This window comes from Squalius cephalus (genome assembly GCF_949319135.1).
Source record: "Squalius cephalus genome assembly, chromosome: 3".
Taxonomy (NCBI): Eukaryota; Metazoa; Chordata; class Actinopteri; order Cypriniformes; family Leuciscidae; genus Squalius; species Squalius cephalus.
Window position 1 is genome coordinate 26,776,282 of NC_137124.1, and position 13,451 is coordinate 26,789,732.

Sequence of the window (13,451 nt, forward strand, 5' to 3'; positions counted from 1 at the left end):
TTGGTAGCCTTCCAGTAACGCAACCTAATTAATATTAATAAGCCAAACCTTCGCCTCTCTATTGGGTGAACGTCGAGCTAACATATATTCATTAGCTAAAGAAACTGGAAGTTTGCCTCAAGGAGACGCAAAGTTTTTTTTTTGGACCAGTTCAGGATTTATGAGAGAGAGACAGAGAGAGAAAAAAATAGGCTGTGTGAAATAAATCAGTTTATTACACAACATTTACATGCCTTCTTAACAAAGTGAGGGGGAGAACGATGACACTTAAAATAATTAAAGAAGGTCCAGCTCCTAGTGACTTGCCAACATAAGCTTTAAAAAAAAGATAAGAAAAAAACATTCCTCACCATTCAAAGACCTGACAAGTAGTAATGATAAACTGTCCCTACTTAAAGAAAGTTTGAAAAGGTATGGTCAAGTGCATTTTTACAGGAAGGAGGTAAGCAGACAGACACACAATTCACTGTTGTCAATGTTCACTGTAGTGTCATTCATGTGTAAGCCTATAAAACAAAACTGGACATATTCTCAGATTTTCCCTCACTAATGTTGTAAAGACTGCGTCAGTGACTAGTCAGTGTGCTGGATGTGTTGTCATGATGAGCAAAACAAAAATAAAGGCTGGTACAGGTTTATACATTCATTACAGTGAGCATTACTTACACAATTCTGCTATCTTAATAAATACACGGGTGGGAGAATTAATGTTGCTCTTCCTTTAACAGATGCTGTCACCAAGCCAGTGGATTCATCTTATACTGTACCCCAGTTCACTTTTTTTCCCTTAATGATGATTCTCTTTATAGAACATTGCAGATTGTAAAACTGACACAAAACATTGTTAATGAAAAGATCGACGCCTCAGTGAAGGAAGCAGGATGAGTAAAGAGGTTGTGAAGGATGCAATCTCTGTTCTGTTCTATTGTAAGGTGTCCACAAATGCATCAAACTCGTCAATGTTTTTCTCATAAATGGCCAGTTTCTCTGGAAGAGAGTCCTGCAAAAATACATTCATATACAAATTCAAATACATTCACTTTACCAAACATTTAACTATAAACACATCACACTGTTACAGATGTTAAAACATCATACTACGACATGAATATAATGAATCAGTCACACTACAGTATATATATAGTTTGTATACAGATTCAGTTTCTAAAAGAACTTAACTTAAATAATACTTGCAATTAATTAATAGTTCTTAACTTTAATATCCACATAATTCAATTTTTTCAATTATGATTTTAACACCAATCTTGGTTTGGTGCTAAATAATCTATCCTATGTAAATTCACATGCCTTTCTTGCTAAGGTCATCCTGTCCCATTTAGACTGCAAAAATGTTCAGAATGTGCCGTGACGCGAATATGTGTTTGTTTCTCACCAAGTCCTCAGCCATAGACTGAGCGCTGACATCGATGGACAGGCTTGCGAGTTGAGGAGGGTTTTGAAACTCTCTATAGAAAGTGCCTAGATCCATTGGCAGAAGGTCATCCTTAGAGAACGCTGGTTTCTGTTCGGCACACATAAACACAGAACTGGTCTTTAAACACAATATGAACCATATCTGTCTTTTACCTTATACTTCTAAGAAGGTTTGACTAAATAAATACTTGCTTGTTTACACAATTGGTTTCATAGTACAATTCTCATGTCCAAGCTGCCCACACAAAACAAGATGGTATTTTCTCTCTCTAGTAACATTTGTATTGATTTTTAGCTCAATAATCAATAGCTCTGATCAACACAGTAATGCTCTGTCATGCAATAACCAGACTCAAGCAGGTCTCTTTGGGCCTCTCTGAGGCAACACTCACTAGCTTCAAAGGAGTCCATTTGGCGTGGGATACTGCATTATTTAACACTACTTATGAAATAAAAATACAGAAGAGTAAAGTCTTCTTTAGATTTATTAAACATCAATCATCTGGAGCTTTCTCTCAGGTCAGAGTCTAAGCTTCTTTTCAGATGAATTATTGACTTGTCTGGATCACTATCTCTGCTCTGTGAAGGCTTGATAAACTCCCTTTTGCTGTCAAACTCTAATGATTCTGATCAAACCCCATTCACTCAATGTTTTGCTAATGCTGTGCCTTTCAATGTGCTCGCTGCAATATAGCTCTGCATATCTTTAGAGGAAAGTAGATCTTGATAACAATTTTTTTTATATCATGTTGTGGTCCACCTACAAAGTCAACCATGACAAAGTCGTCGTGTGGCTGTCCCCCGCTGTGGCTCGAGCTGTTTGAGTGCAGGCTGCCTTGCAAAGGAGATGATGGGGCCGGGGATGGAGGAGGGTGCACCTGCAAACAGAGAAAAACATGAAGAGACAGTGGAGGATGCAGTTGCACGCTAAGGACATGTAGTGGATTTGCTTAAGTATACCATTGGGTCGTTCTCTTCCAGGTCATAGACTCTTGGAGCAAACGCAGCAAAAGGAAGATCCAGACTGTTTGTCGTCACCTGGAGTAACGCATGTACACAACACGTCAGAATGCATTTTGCAGGCTTGACCCACCTTCGTTAAATGAATTTATTAAAAAAAAGAGGACGAATTGTGGCATTGGTACTAGGTCTATCATTAGAGGGGATTGCGAGGTGCCATTTAGGCGAACAACTTTTGGACAAAAAGTTGTCTGTAATAGGGAGTAATTATTGGAATAGCTTACCGCAGTCAATAAGACAGTGTTCTACATATTAAACATTACCTTAAAAAAGTGGCTTATGTTGAACCAGGTGTGTAAAAAGTTTACTTAGACATTTTAAATAATGTGTTTGGGGTTTTTGTCTATTAGTGTTTTATGTATATTTGAGTACGTGTCCTTGTATGTACCTGCCTAGGGACTATGGATGTTAATTAGCAATGTTGCTATAATCCAATTTATTTACATTTTGTATTTTATACTAATGTTCATTAACATGCATTGTCCCTATCACCTCTCGCTAAACATGAAAGTTGCATTATTCTCTGTGTATACTGCACTTATCAGTAACATTTTATATATCATATACTTATATATGTTATTAGCAAGTCTTGGCTTATGAATATTAAAAAAAGGCATGCTTAATATATACACTATCATTCAAAAGTTTGGGGTGAGTAAAAATGTTTATTCACCAAGGTTGCATTAAATTTATGTTTTTAATTTAAGGAAAGATTTGTATTTTAAATAAATGTTGTTCTTTAGAACTTTCTATTAATCAAAGAATTCTAAAAAAAAAAGTATCAGTTTCCACAAAAATATTAAGCAGCACAACTGTTTTCATCATGATAATAATAATACATTTTTCTTGAGCAGCAAATCAGCAGATTAAAAGGATTTCTGAAGGATCATGCGACTGAAGACTGGAGTAATGAAAATATATAAAATAGAAAACAGTTAATATTTAGTTTTCATTAAATTCAGCCTTGGTGAGCATAAGAGACTTCTTTCAAAAACAATAAAAACCTCACAGACCTCAAACTTTTAAACAGTAATTCTATGCTAAACAAATCAGTAGTATGTAAACGCAGAAAAAGATTTTATATGAAAACATTTAAACAAATTCATAGAACATTAATTGATGATGGAATGTTCTGATAGTTTTTGTAAGTGTATTCTAACCTGTGTGGTGGCTTTGTTGACAAAAGCTCCAACTTTCCTGGTGAAGGTTGTCTCTGGAGCATCAGAAGGGCACACAGTCTTCACCTCGCTACCACACACACACACACACAAACATGGATTCAAACTTTGCTGAATTGACAAATAAAAAATCAGTACTGAACAGAATCTCTTCACACTCTTACCTGCCACAGGATGTGGGCGGTGCCGGCTGATGGGACTGTCCAGTGGGGCATGATGGGATACGACCGTGCTCAGCTGCAGTGCCATGATTAGGTTGAGCCGGCACCTGAGGGACTCCACCTTCTTTACCCGGCACAACCATCTGATTAGGTAGAGAAACACACATGGCCACCTTGGTCAGGGCAGAATGACACACAAACTTACACACACAATTCTGTAGGGCAGTAATTCCCAGCAGCTGGTCTACATCAGAGGGGATGAAGGGCATGAAGTCAGGAGGACAGTGTGTGTGTGCCGTACCTGGTGAGGATGTACAGCAGTAGTACAAGTCGTAGGATGGCACAAATCCACAGTTCCCAGGGCAGGAGTCTGATATGACAGACGAGAGCTGTACAGCTGAGAGACAGAGAGAGATTCATGTCACAATGGGAGTCAAATGTCAGATTAAAAGCCCTTTTAAAGTCCGGTCCTGTATTAACCTCACTGCAGAGCAGAGAGCAAGAGGGAACAGAGAAGTGGTCAGAGCAAACACAATAATAATTCAAATAAAACAGCAGGCAGGTGAGCTCAAGGAGAAGACAGCAGCGATTGCAGTGTGCAAACAATCTCTTGGATGGGTATTACTGTATAACCCTCTTAATTAAAAGGTTATACGAGGTTATGAAGGGTAAGCAGTGGAATATAGGTTACTGGGCCAGGCCACACACACTCTTTGTAATTATTCTACCAGCTGCATGCGTGTACACACACACACACACACACACAGGACTCACTTGCTGTGAGATGCCAAGCCCCATGAGGGGAACCTTCAGTGTGGCCATCAGAGCCGGCTTAGGTGTCTTAAAATGTGCCTTACTTACAGTACACGCACACTACATGCACACAGAAAGAAAGAAAGAAAGAGAGAAAGGAAGAAAAACAAGGGCAACAGAAATGAAAGCACTACCACAGAAAGAGATAATGGGGAGGGAGAGAATCTGATGCTATGGCCACATAAATGGTATTTTATGACTGTACTGACTTTGTTAACATTCGTCTTCTGAACCCTGCAATACCACACAGTACAGCAAGACCAGTGTTATTTTAGTATTATTCATATACATATTTTGAAATAGCTTTTATTTTTAAACTTTCATTTTTCATTTTAATTTTAGTTTACATGAGTTATTTTGTTATGTTTTTTTTCTTTTTATTCATTGTTTTTTTTAAATATCTATTTTACTTTAATTTATTTTTATTTCAGTTTTAGTGATTTTAGTACTTCAGCTTCAACTTATTTCAGTTTCCAAGGCAAAAATTCTATTTTAAGTTTTTTCAAATACTGAAAACTATTTGTTTTATTTTTAGTTTACAATAACACTAATCAGGACACCAGTCTAACCAAACAATGGGGGGAAAAAACCCTTCAGATTTTTACTACACAGCCGTCTCAGATAATTTTTGTGACTGGAGGAATACAAAAAATATATAAAGAATGATAACCACAGAATGAGACTCTTGAATGAAAACAGCTTATCCATTATGAGAGGTTAACAGTTAATCTCTTAAATGACAGGCTGCACTGCACCTGTATTGAGGCTTGACCTGCACAAAGATGGTGGTAAAGGGTTACTTTTGATGGGACAGGTGAGTAGGTGATAGTGACGGCATTACCTGTGATGGTGGGGAGGTGGAAAAGGATGTGGTGCACACCTCCTGAGAGTCTTCTATTCCTGCATAAGTCCCTCCCTCATCTTCTCCAGGAGTTCTAAGAGAGAAATAAGAGGTTAAGAGAGCAGTTAGCAGTTTGAATCTCTGTACTATCAGTGTGTTGAAGTGAAACACAGGTATTAACAGTTTAAATCCAACTACGGATGTGACGGTGAGGACATTTTCCCACCGGTTCATTGACGCGTGACAACACCGGAGTTGGAGTCGGTAATGCAATAAATCGCGGTAATGACTAATGAATATGCACGATATTGTTATCGTGGGACCTTCAAAATACCGTGAAAAATAATAGATCAGAATTCAGCTTATTAGCTTATTTTCCATTAACCGCTTAAAAAAAATCTGCGTATATGCTGCGCAAAAAACACGTGCGAACTCTGATGTAAACAATCCTCACATGGAGAAGAAGCATTTCGGAAGGAGGAACGCTGCCGATTTATCCCCCTTCTAAAAGCAGGGCTGCCAACTCTCACGCATTCACTGTGAGACTCACGCAATTGACACTTTTCACACGCCACACATCCATTTTCTCACGCAGAGAAAAATCGCGGAGCAAAGAGGACAGCTTCTGTCCATTTTATTACGAAATTCAGACAATAAATACCGTTTTGACGTGACCGATCGCTGTAGCGCCTCAGTTCAAGTAAACCAATCATCTGTTTCTTTTTATTTAAAGATACAGTACAACTTACCGAAAGGTATATTCATACATAATATCGATCAATTAGTGTTTTTCAAAACGTTTTCACAAAACCAAATGTTTTGAATATCACAATTACACCTATTGTGATGCAAGTTGGTTTTTTTTCATCCCCCCCCCAATCCATCTGTTTCTCTTGTGCAATTAAAATATCGTGATAATACCGTATACCCTGATAAAAGCTCAATCAATTAATCGCAGCATGAAAATTTGATACCAGCACATGCCTACGCAGTGGGCAAGTGATGTAATCGGTGTGCGGCTGAAAACCGTGTAACACCGTTAACACAGACTATCAGCAAGCCTAATTTCAACTCATCCTGAGTGTTTGGAAACCCCCCACAAATTTAAACATTTATACAGCTGACACTATTACATAGCTCTATTGTACAACTTTCTACTGTAAAAACAAAATATCTAAAAAAAAACAAACTTTTTTTTTTTAAAACAATACTGGTGAGGTTCTATACTGCTATATCATCAATGCTGAAAAAAGTTGTGCTGCTTAGTATTTTTGTGGAAACATTTTTTTTCTGAACTCTTTGATTAATAGAAAGATGAAGGGCATATGAAATAGACATTTTTTTGTAAAATTGTAAAAGTTTTTTGTAACATTGTAAAACAAAAATCTTACTGACCCCAAACTTTTAAACAGTAGAGTACTATGATTTTTCACACCTGTAACTGCAAGGATGCATGTGTGCCATATTAGTGAAGGGTCGCTCCACAAAATGATCAATGATAATACCCATGATGGGGCCTGTCCTCTCAAACTGCCTGTGAAAAAACACAAAGACATCTAGCACAAACCTACAATAACCAGAATGCCCAATCTTTTAAACGTGTTGCATACGGGAAGCTGTAATGTATACCTTGAAGACATGAGGGCCAAATTAATGCGATACGCACAGGACAAAGTGATGGTGCCTATGGGAGTGCCTACAATACCCACTCGCACTGTCTGGAACCCTGCGGAGAGACGTGAAGAATCTGAACAAATACACAGCTCTCTGCAGAATATCTACACAACATTTATTAGTATTTTTCTCCTCACAGTATTACCTTCCCCGAGACCTGTCAACTGAACATCTCCAAAATAGATCCTAGCAAAGAGATATTATTAAGATAATGTCAAGTCAATTCATTTATTTATATAGAGCTTTAAACAATACAGATTGTTTCAAAGCAGCTTCACACTTCACAGTAATAAACAAGAAATAACTGTATTATTATTTCTTAAAAGTGTTATTATTCTTTATTTAGTTCAACACTGTGATTGTTGCAGAGTTCAGTAATTATGAAACAAACTCAGTTCAAATATAAAGCAGCTCTACAGAAGATTATAGTGTCATTATTCAGCTCAAAATCAGTTCAGTGTGGATTCAGTTTAGTTAAACAAGTGCAAAGTTAATTAATAATTCAGCTATAAGCAGCTCTACAGACAGCAATAGTGTCATTTAATAATATTCAGCTCAAGTCACTTCAGTGTTGATTCAATTCAGTTCAATAACAGTGTCAAGAAATGTAGTAAAATCTGATTGGACATGTTTTCCCTGCATGAAATCATGTATTATTATGAGGCTTTGTGGAGTGTGTTGAGTACCTGTAGAGTATGACATAGTCATGGCCTTGTTTACGTGAAAGCTTGTAAGCAGGTGTCACCCTTGTGATGGCCAGTAAAGACTTGAGCAGCAGAGACAGCCGATTATAAACTGTATAGGACACTTTAATGTCCTTATCACACCTGGAAAAAAATCCAAACCGTAGTTATGTCCTGGTATATGTTGTTAATGTACCAACCTCTACACAGAGCAGTTGACATCTGAATGTGTAGGGGATCAGAGCGCTTACTTTTCATTCATTTCCAAACACCATGTCTCCAGCTCCATGGAGTCTCCCTGCATTGGTAAACACAACTTATTAATACTCAAGTAAAAATCTTAGGCATTTTAAACATTTTGTTTCATGTTTATCATAATACTGTTATTATATAGAGAGTGAACAAAAACGAAAACTAGACCTCTGAGGTTTTGAGGGAGATCTCCACACACATGGATCGGCCGATGCCGGGCAGCTGTCCAGCAAGAGCTTTTTTTGCCTCATGAGTCACCTCAGGGATGTCTTTTATTGCCAGATTAAACTGAGAGAGAACATAAAGACACACAGACAAAGAGAGTTCATGTTAGTTATGATGTAAAGAAAACAGGGCTCTTTGTAAAGGGAGCATCCTGAACGTGTTTTACCCAGTCTGAACCGGTCGGTGATGAAGATGAGCATGTGGTGATCTTCTCTCCAAGTCGGGCTTGAACTATAACCTGCACCGTCTGAAAGACACACAGGTAAAACAAAGTAAATCATCACTCTGTGTCGACTGGGAGACAGATTTCATGGATGCAACAAAATCTTATAATGTATTGTTTAATGCAATCACCTTCAAGGCAAAGAATTTGATGAATTTATCCAAGTCTTTCTTGTCCTGTGGGCTCAGATCACTATCCATTGTCGCATAAGCCTAAGACATACAAACAGATAATAGTACAGTAATCGAAAAGGTATTTAACATGCATAATTAAAAGTGAATTAGTAGGGGAAGATGTCCCCTTAAGAACAATGTAAAAAAAACATTTATATATATATATTTTTTTTTTAAATCATAACATATTCAGATACAACATCTACAAGATGACAATTTATCAGCCAAAGTGTTATCAAGGGAAATGAATATAAATTATTCAAAGAGGCCATCTTACTCCACTCCACAGGTAAACTTTTACATAATGTATAAATGACTTTTGCTTAATATAGATTAAAGTGAGGTAGTGTCATTAATGTAAAATACTAAATAATCTATTCTATTTTAACTGAAGAATAGCTGATTACAGACACAGCAGAATCCCAGTTTAGTCGATTATAACAGACACATGAATGCATTTTTAATTGATTATATTTTAATTGAAGTTGTCAATAACAACACTGAATTCAAACTGAATGAGTTTATCCTATAGGTTTTATGAATAGCCAAGATGTCTGAAATGAACATCTAACTTGTGGAATTACTGAATAAACACAATATAACAAAGTTATTACATTATTATTATTATTATATAATAATATATCACTAGGTTCTTCTGTTCTGAGGGCAGAATAATCTTTTCACTTTAAAGTAAAAACTAGCCTATATTTTTATACTCCACAAATCTAAAAACATTAATTTGTCCACAAATCCTTCATTAACAAAGACACAAAAACTTTAATATTCAACATACTACAATGATGACAGATCAATACTTTCCACAGACATAAAATTGGATCAGTTAACCTCAAAACTGTTTCGACTGACTAAAAATGATGATATTCAGATGACATGAAAAAGAGCATAGCAATTACCAAATGTGTTGAGTTGGGATTGTGTGCCATGTATAGTCAAAAGAAAAAAAAACAATATGGTGGTGGGGTCATCTTTTGCACCATCCCACCTTAATAATAGTAACAATACACGAATTCACTGATGTCTTAGTGTCATTAATACTGTCACATCTCTGACAGCTCGCCTCTAAGCATTTAATCATGTAACGTTACTCACAGCATAAAACAATAACAACAGCACTCTTCTCTTCAAAAACAAATTTATAACAATCAGTGTCAACTGACAGTGAGTTCATCCGAGTAGAGATTTGAAACAGCAGACTCGCTATTTGTTTTCGACAGCCAAACATCTCAAGTTGTTTACAATCATCTGAATGTCTGTGCAGTCAATGCTAACACCTTAGCAAAACACGCGCACATACTTACAGCTCATCACAGAGTGGAGATTCAACTGTAAACACGCAGAGTGTGACGTTAACGGTGCAATTCACCGTAGCTGATTGTGTGAAACGGTAAAATGCAGCCTAAACGATCCTGTACTTTCAATTAATCACATCGTTGCACCACAACATCACACACTGACGGGCGCCCCATTTTTGTTTATTTTGCTTGGGTCTGGCTAGGTCAGGAATGACGTGTTGCATGTACCGATTCAACAACACCACTTTCGTTATTTAGTGAAAAATTGTTAAATACATCTGATAACTGTTTGCAATTGTTATAATAGCACATATAATGTGGTATATTTTAATATGCATCTCCCCGCTCTTAATTTGTTGTCAAAAGTAACGAATACAACTATCGAAAATGCAAATAGTGAACAGGAAATGCGTTAAGGTTGTGGCGTCACATTTCAATGTCGGCGTACACAAACAATCACCGGCGCTGGTAACGTTTTTAGTCATTCGCACTGTTTCCACTGCATTTGTGGTCCTCGATTAGATAGATAATTTATTAACCGGGAGATATGAGAATATTTCTCAATATACTTTTGAGAATATCAAGAGTTAATTGCGTTCGTTTTTGTGTAAAATACTGTACTGTGCTGGTTACCAGGCGACAAACTGGTTGATTTAACCAGCACAGTTTGAGATAAATGCTGTTATAAAAATATGTGATTTGGAATGGATTGGCTCTAGGCTTCTGTTAGCAGCCACGCACTGAAGAAATCAATGCAGCGGTGCATGCAGAAACATTTAACACGTTTCGTTCCCGTAGCATTTGCTTTTCTATGAATTGCGAATGTTTTTAATTAATATATATCATTCAAAAGTAGCCACGTGTATGTGGGTGTTGGATGGTTTAGTTATTGACACGGCATTGCATGACACTCGCTGACATTCACATGTGCCATTTGTCCATAGGTCTTCCTGAGAGTGTGGAATGGCAATCTCTATTGCAATCTTAGACTGTGACCTGCTGCTGCATGGTCGAGGGCACAAAACACTGGACCGATTTGATATCGAGACAGTGTCGGATGAATTTCTACTGACAACATTCGGCTTCCCACGTGAGTTCATTTATTACCTGGTGGAACTACTAAAGGACAGCTTGTTGAGACGGACACAGAGGTCACGAGCCATTAGTCCAGATGTTCAGATACTCGCAGCGCTGGGATTCTACACAACCGGGTCCTTCCAGAGCAAGATGGGAGATGCGATTGGCATCAGCCAGGCGTCCATGAGTCGTTGTGTGTCTAATGTCACTAAAGCTCTGATTGAGAAAGCACCCGAGTTTATTGGCTTCACTAGGGATGAGGCCACCAGGCAGCAGTCTAAAGAGGAGTTTTACAGAATAGCAGGGATTCCCAATGTCATGGGAGTAGTGGACTGTGCACATATAGCCATTAAAGCTCCCAATGCAGATGACTCTTCCTATGTAAATAAAAAAGGATTTCACTCAATCAATTGCCAATTAGTATGTGATGCCAGAGGATTGCTGCTGAGCGCCGAGACACATTGGCCAGGTAGTCTGACAGACAGAGCTGTCTTTAAGCAGTCCAGTGTGGCAAAGCTGTTTGAAGAGCAAGACAATGACGAAGGTTGGCTTTTAGGTAAGACCCAGAGTGAGACTTTTTCTTGACATTCCCAAAGAATTCTATGGTATTGTTTACATGTGAAAATGTCAATGTGTTTTCTGTCTCTGGCCTCCAGGTGACAACCGTTATCCTCCAAAGAAGTGGCTGATGACTCCAGTGCAGAGTCCGGACTCCCCTGCTGACTACCGCTATAACCTGGCCCACACAACGACACATGAGATTGTGGACCGCACGTTCAGAGCCATTCAGACACGTTTCCGGTGCCTGGATGGGGCAAAGGGTTACCTGCAGTATTCCCCAGAGAAATGCTCCCATATTATCCAGGCCTGTTGCGTGCTACATAATATTTCCCTGCAGTCCGGCCTTGATGCCTGGACTTTTGAGAGGACTGAGGCCACGGACCAATCAGGGGAGGATATCGATCCCACTGACACTGTCGATCCAGAGGCTCTAAGAGTTCGACAGGAACTTGTCCAAAATAATTTCAGCTAGGATGGAATTTGGGATTCACCATTTAATTATTTTTAATCGGTAATACACATGCCATTGCCTGTGCCAAAAAATATATTTTTTTGTTAAATGGTTAGTTCACCCAAAAATGAAGTTTCTGTCTTTAATTACTCACCCTCATGTCATTCCAAACCCGTTCATCTTCGAAACACAAATTAAGATATTTTTGATGAAATCCGAGAGATTTCTGAACCAGCCATTGGCAGCAATGTCATTGCAACTTTCAAGGCCCAGAAATGTAGTAAAGACATTGTTAAAATAGTCCATGTGACTACGGTGGTTCAACCTTTATGTTATGAAGTGACGAGAATACTTTTTGTGCGCAAAAAACAAACAAAATCAACGACTTTATTCAACAATTTCTTCTCTTCTGTGTTAGTCTCCTATGCTGTTGACGTTGTAAACACAGTGCATCGCTTCCGGGTTCTATGGCAGAATGGCGGCTCAGCTCATTTAACTTTTTATTCATCAGTGAATCCTGAAAAAAGTATCACAGGTTCCAAAAAAACATTAAGCAGCACAACTGTTTCCAACATTGATAATAAATCAGCATATTAGAATGATTTTTGAAGGATCATGTGACACTGAAGAGTAATGATGCTGAAAATTCAGCTTTGCACCACAGAAATAAATTATATATAATAATTGTTTTTTTGTATTTTGAATCAAATAAATGCAGGCTTGAAGTGCATAAGAGACTTCTTTAAAAAACATAAAAAATAGTAATGTGTCCAAATTTTTGACCGGTACTGTACTATATATTCTATTGCTGCATAATTATCATAAATGTTGATATAATAAAGTCCTTTCACATCACCATTTCGCGTGTTGTTGTCAGCCTGCATTTAACACAATAGGCCTGTAGTTTTATGATAGTTTTCAAATGGTAAACTGTGTATCAATAAAACTTACATAGTTTTAAAACTTACATACTACTTACGAAAGCCACTTTCGGTGCTGGTTTTGTGGAGTGCTTTGTAGTCAATTAACATCCACTGTTTCAACGACGCAGATTCAGATCGCTTCATAAATGTAAATTCGTCTGTAACGATTCCTGAATGACTGGAAAATTACCGCTCCACTTCATTGTTCAATGAAATTTGAACTTGTTGAGCCAGATTGACAATTGGTCGGTGTATTATATAATAACAAACAGGCATCAATGAACTATGGAATATTTTAAAATATGTAATATGTGGATTTTTTTTTTATTGAATCAACACACTATCTTTGATTATTGAAACAAAAAGAAGTTTAAAAATGGCTTGGTTTATTTTTTTTCCTGCCGTAACGTTACTCACTAAAAGAGGCATATTTGGCTCGAGAGTCATGG

At 37.6% G+C, this 13,451-nt stretch overlaps 2 protein-coding genes across 3 annotated transcripts; one reads left to right on the forward strand and one right to left on the reverse strand.

Moving 5' to 3' along the window:
- Window positions 1-190: 190 nt before the first annotated feature.
- Window positions 191-10,219, reverse strand: atg13 (ATG13 autophagy related 13 homolog). 2 transcript variants are annotated; one of them, XM_079865401.1, is made up of 18 exons: window positions 9,997-10,187; window positions 8,636-8,716; window positions 8,448-8,528; window positions 8,225-8,344; window positions 8,056-8,102; window positions 7,808-7,948; window positions 7,267-7,307; window positions 7,077-7,173; window positions 6,883-6,981; window positions 5,448-5,541; window positions 4,568-4,666; window positions 4,095-4,190; window positions 3,797-3,936; window positions 3,615-3,702; window positions 2,395-2,472; window positions 2,199-2,312; window positions 1,394-1,522; window positions 191-1,000 (listed from the first exon to the last, which is right to left on the reverse strand). In XM_079865401.1, the coding sequence occupies exons 2-18, from the start codon at window positions 8,702-8,704 to the stop codon at window positions 923-925; spliced, it is 1,611 nt and encodes a 536-aa protein (XP_079721527.1). In that variant the 5' UTR covers window positions 8,705-8,716; window positions 9,997-10,187; the 3' UTR covers window positions 191-922. The 2 variants fall into 2 exon arrangements, with proteins under 2 accessions (XP_079721527.1, XP_079721528.1); XM_079865402.1 differs by lacking the exon at window positions 4,568-4,666 and having other exon boundaries at window positions 9,997-10,219.
- A 162-nt stretch (window positions 10,220-10,381) lies between these two features.
- Window positions 10,382-12,936, forward strand: harbi1 (harbinger transposase derived 1). Its single transcript, XM_079867622.1, has 3 exons — window positions 10,382-10,458; window positions 10,935-11,623; window positions 11,724-12,936. The coding sequence occupies exons 2-3, from the start codon at window positions 10,954-10,956 to the stop codon at window positions 12,098-12,100; spliced, it is 1,047 nt and encodes a 348-aa protein (XP_079723748.1). The 5' UTR covers window positions 10,382-10,458; window positions 10,935-10,953; the 3' UTR covers window positions 12,101-12,936.
- The last annotated feature ends 515 nt before the right edge of the window (window positions 12,937-13,451 follow it).

Excerpts from the sequence above, each read along its gene's own strand:
- atg13 (XM_079865401.1), bottom strand. The coding sequence starts at position 8,704 with ATGGATAGTGATCTGAGCCCACAGGACAAGAAAGACTTGGATAAATTC. Across the intron at positions 7,949-8,055 it reads TGTTTGGAAATGAATGAAAA|GTGTGATAAGGACATTAAAG; the intron begins GTAAGCGCTCTG and ends ATTTTTTTCCAG. Across the intron at positions 4,667-5,447 it reads CCACCTCCCCACCATCACAG|TGTGCGTGTACTGTAAGTAA; the intron begins GTAATGCCGTCA and ends GTGTGCATGTAG.
- harbi1 (XM_079867622.1), top strand. The coding sequence starts at position 10,954 with ATGGCAATCTCTATTGCAATCTTAGACTGTGACCTGCTGCTGCATGGT. Across the intron at positions 11,624-11,723 it reads TGACGAAGGTTGGCTTTTAG|GTGACAACCGTTATCCTCCA; the intron begins GTAAGACCCAGA and ends TCTGGCCTCCAG.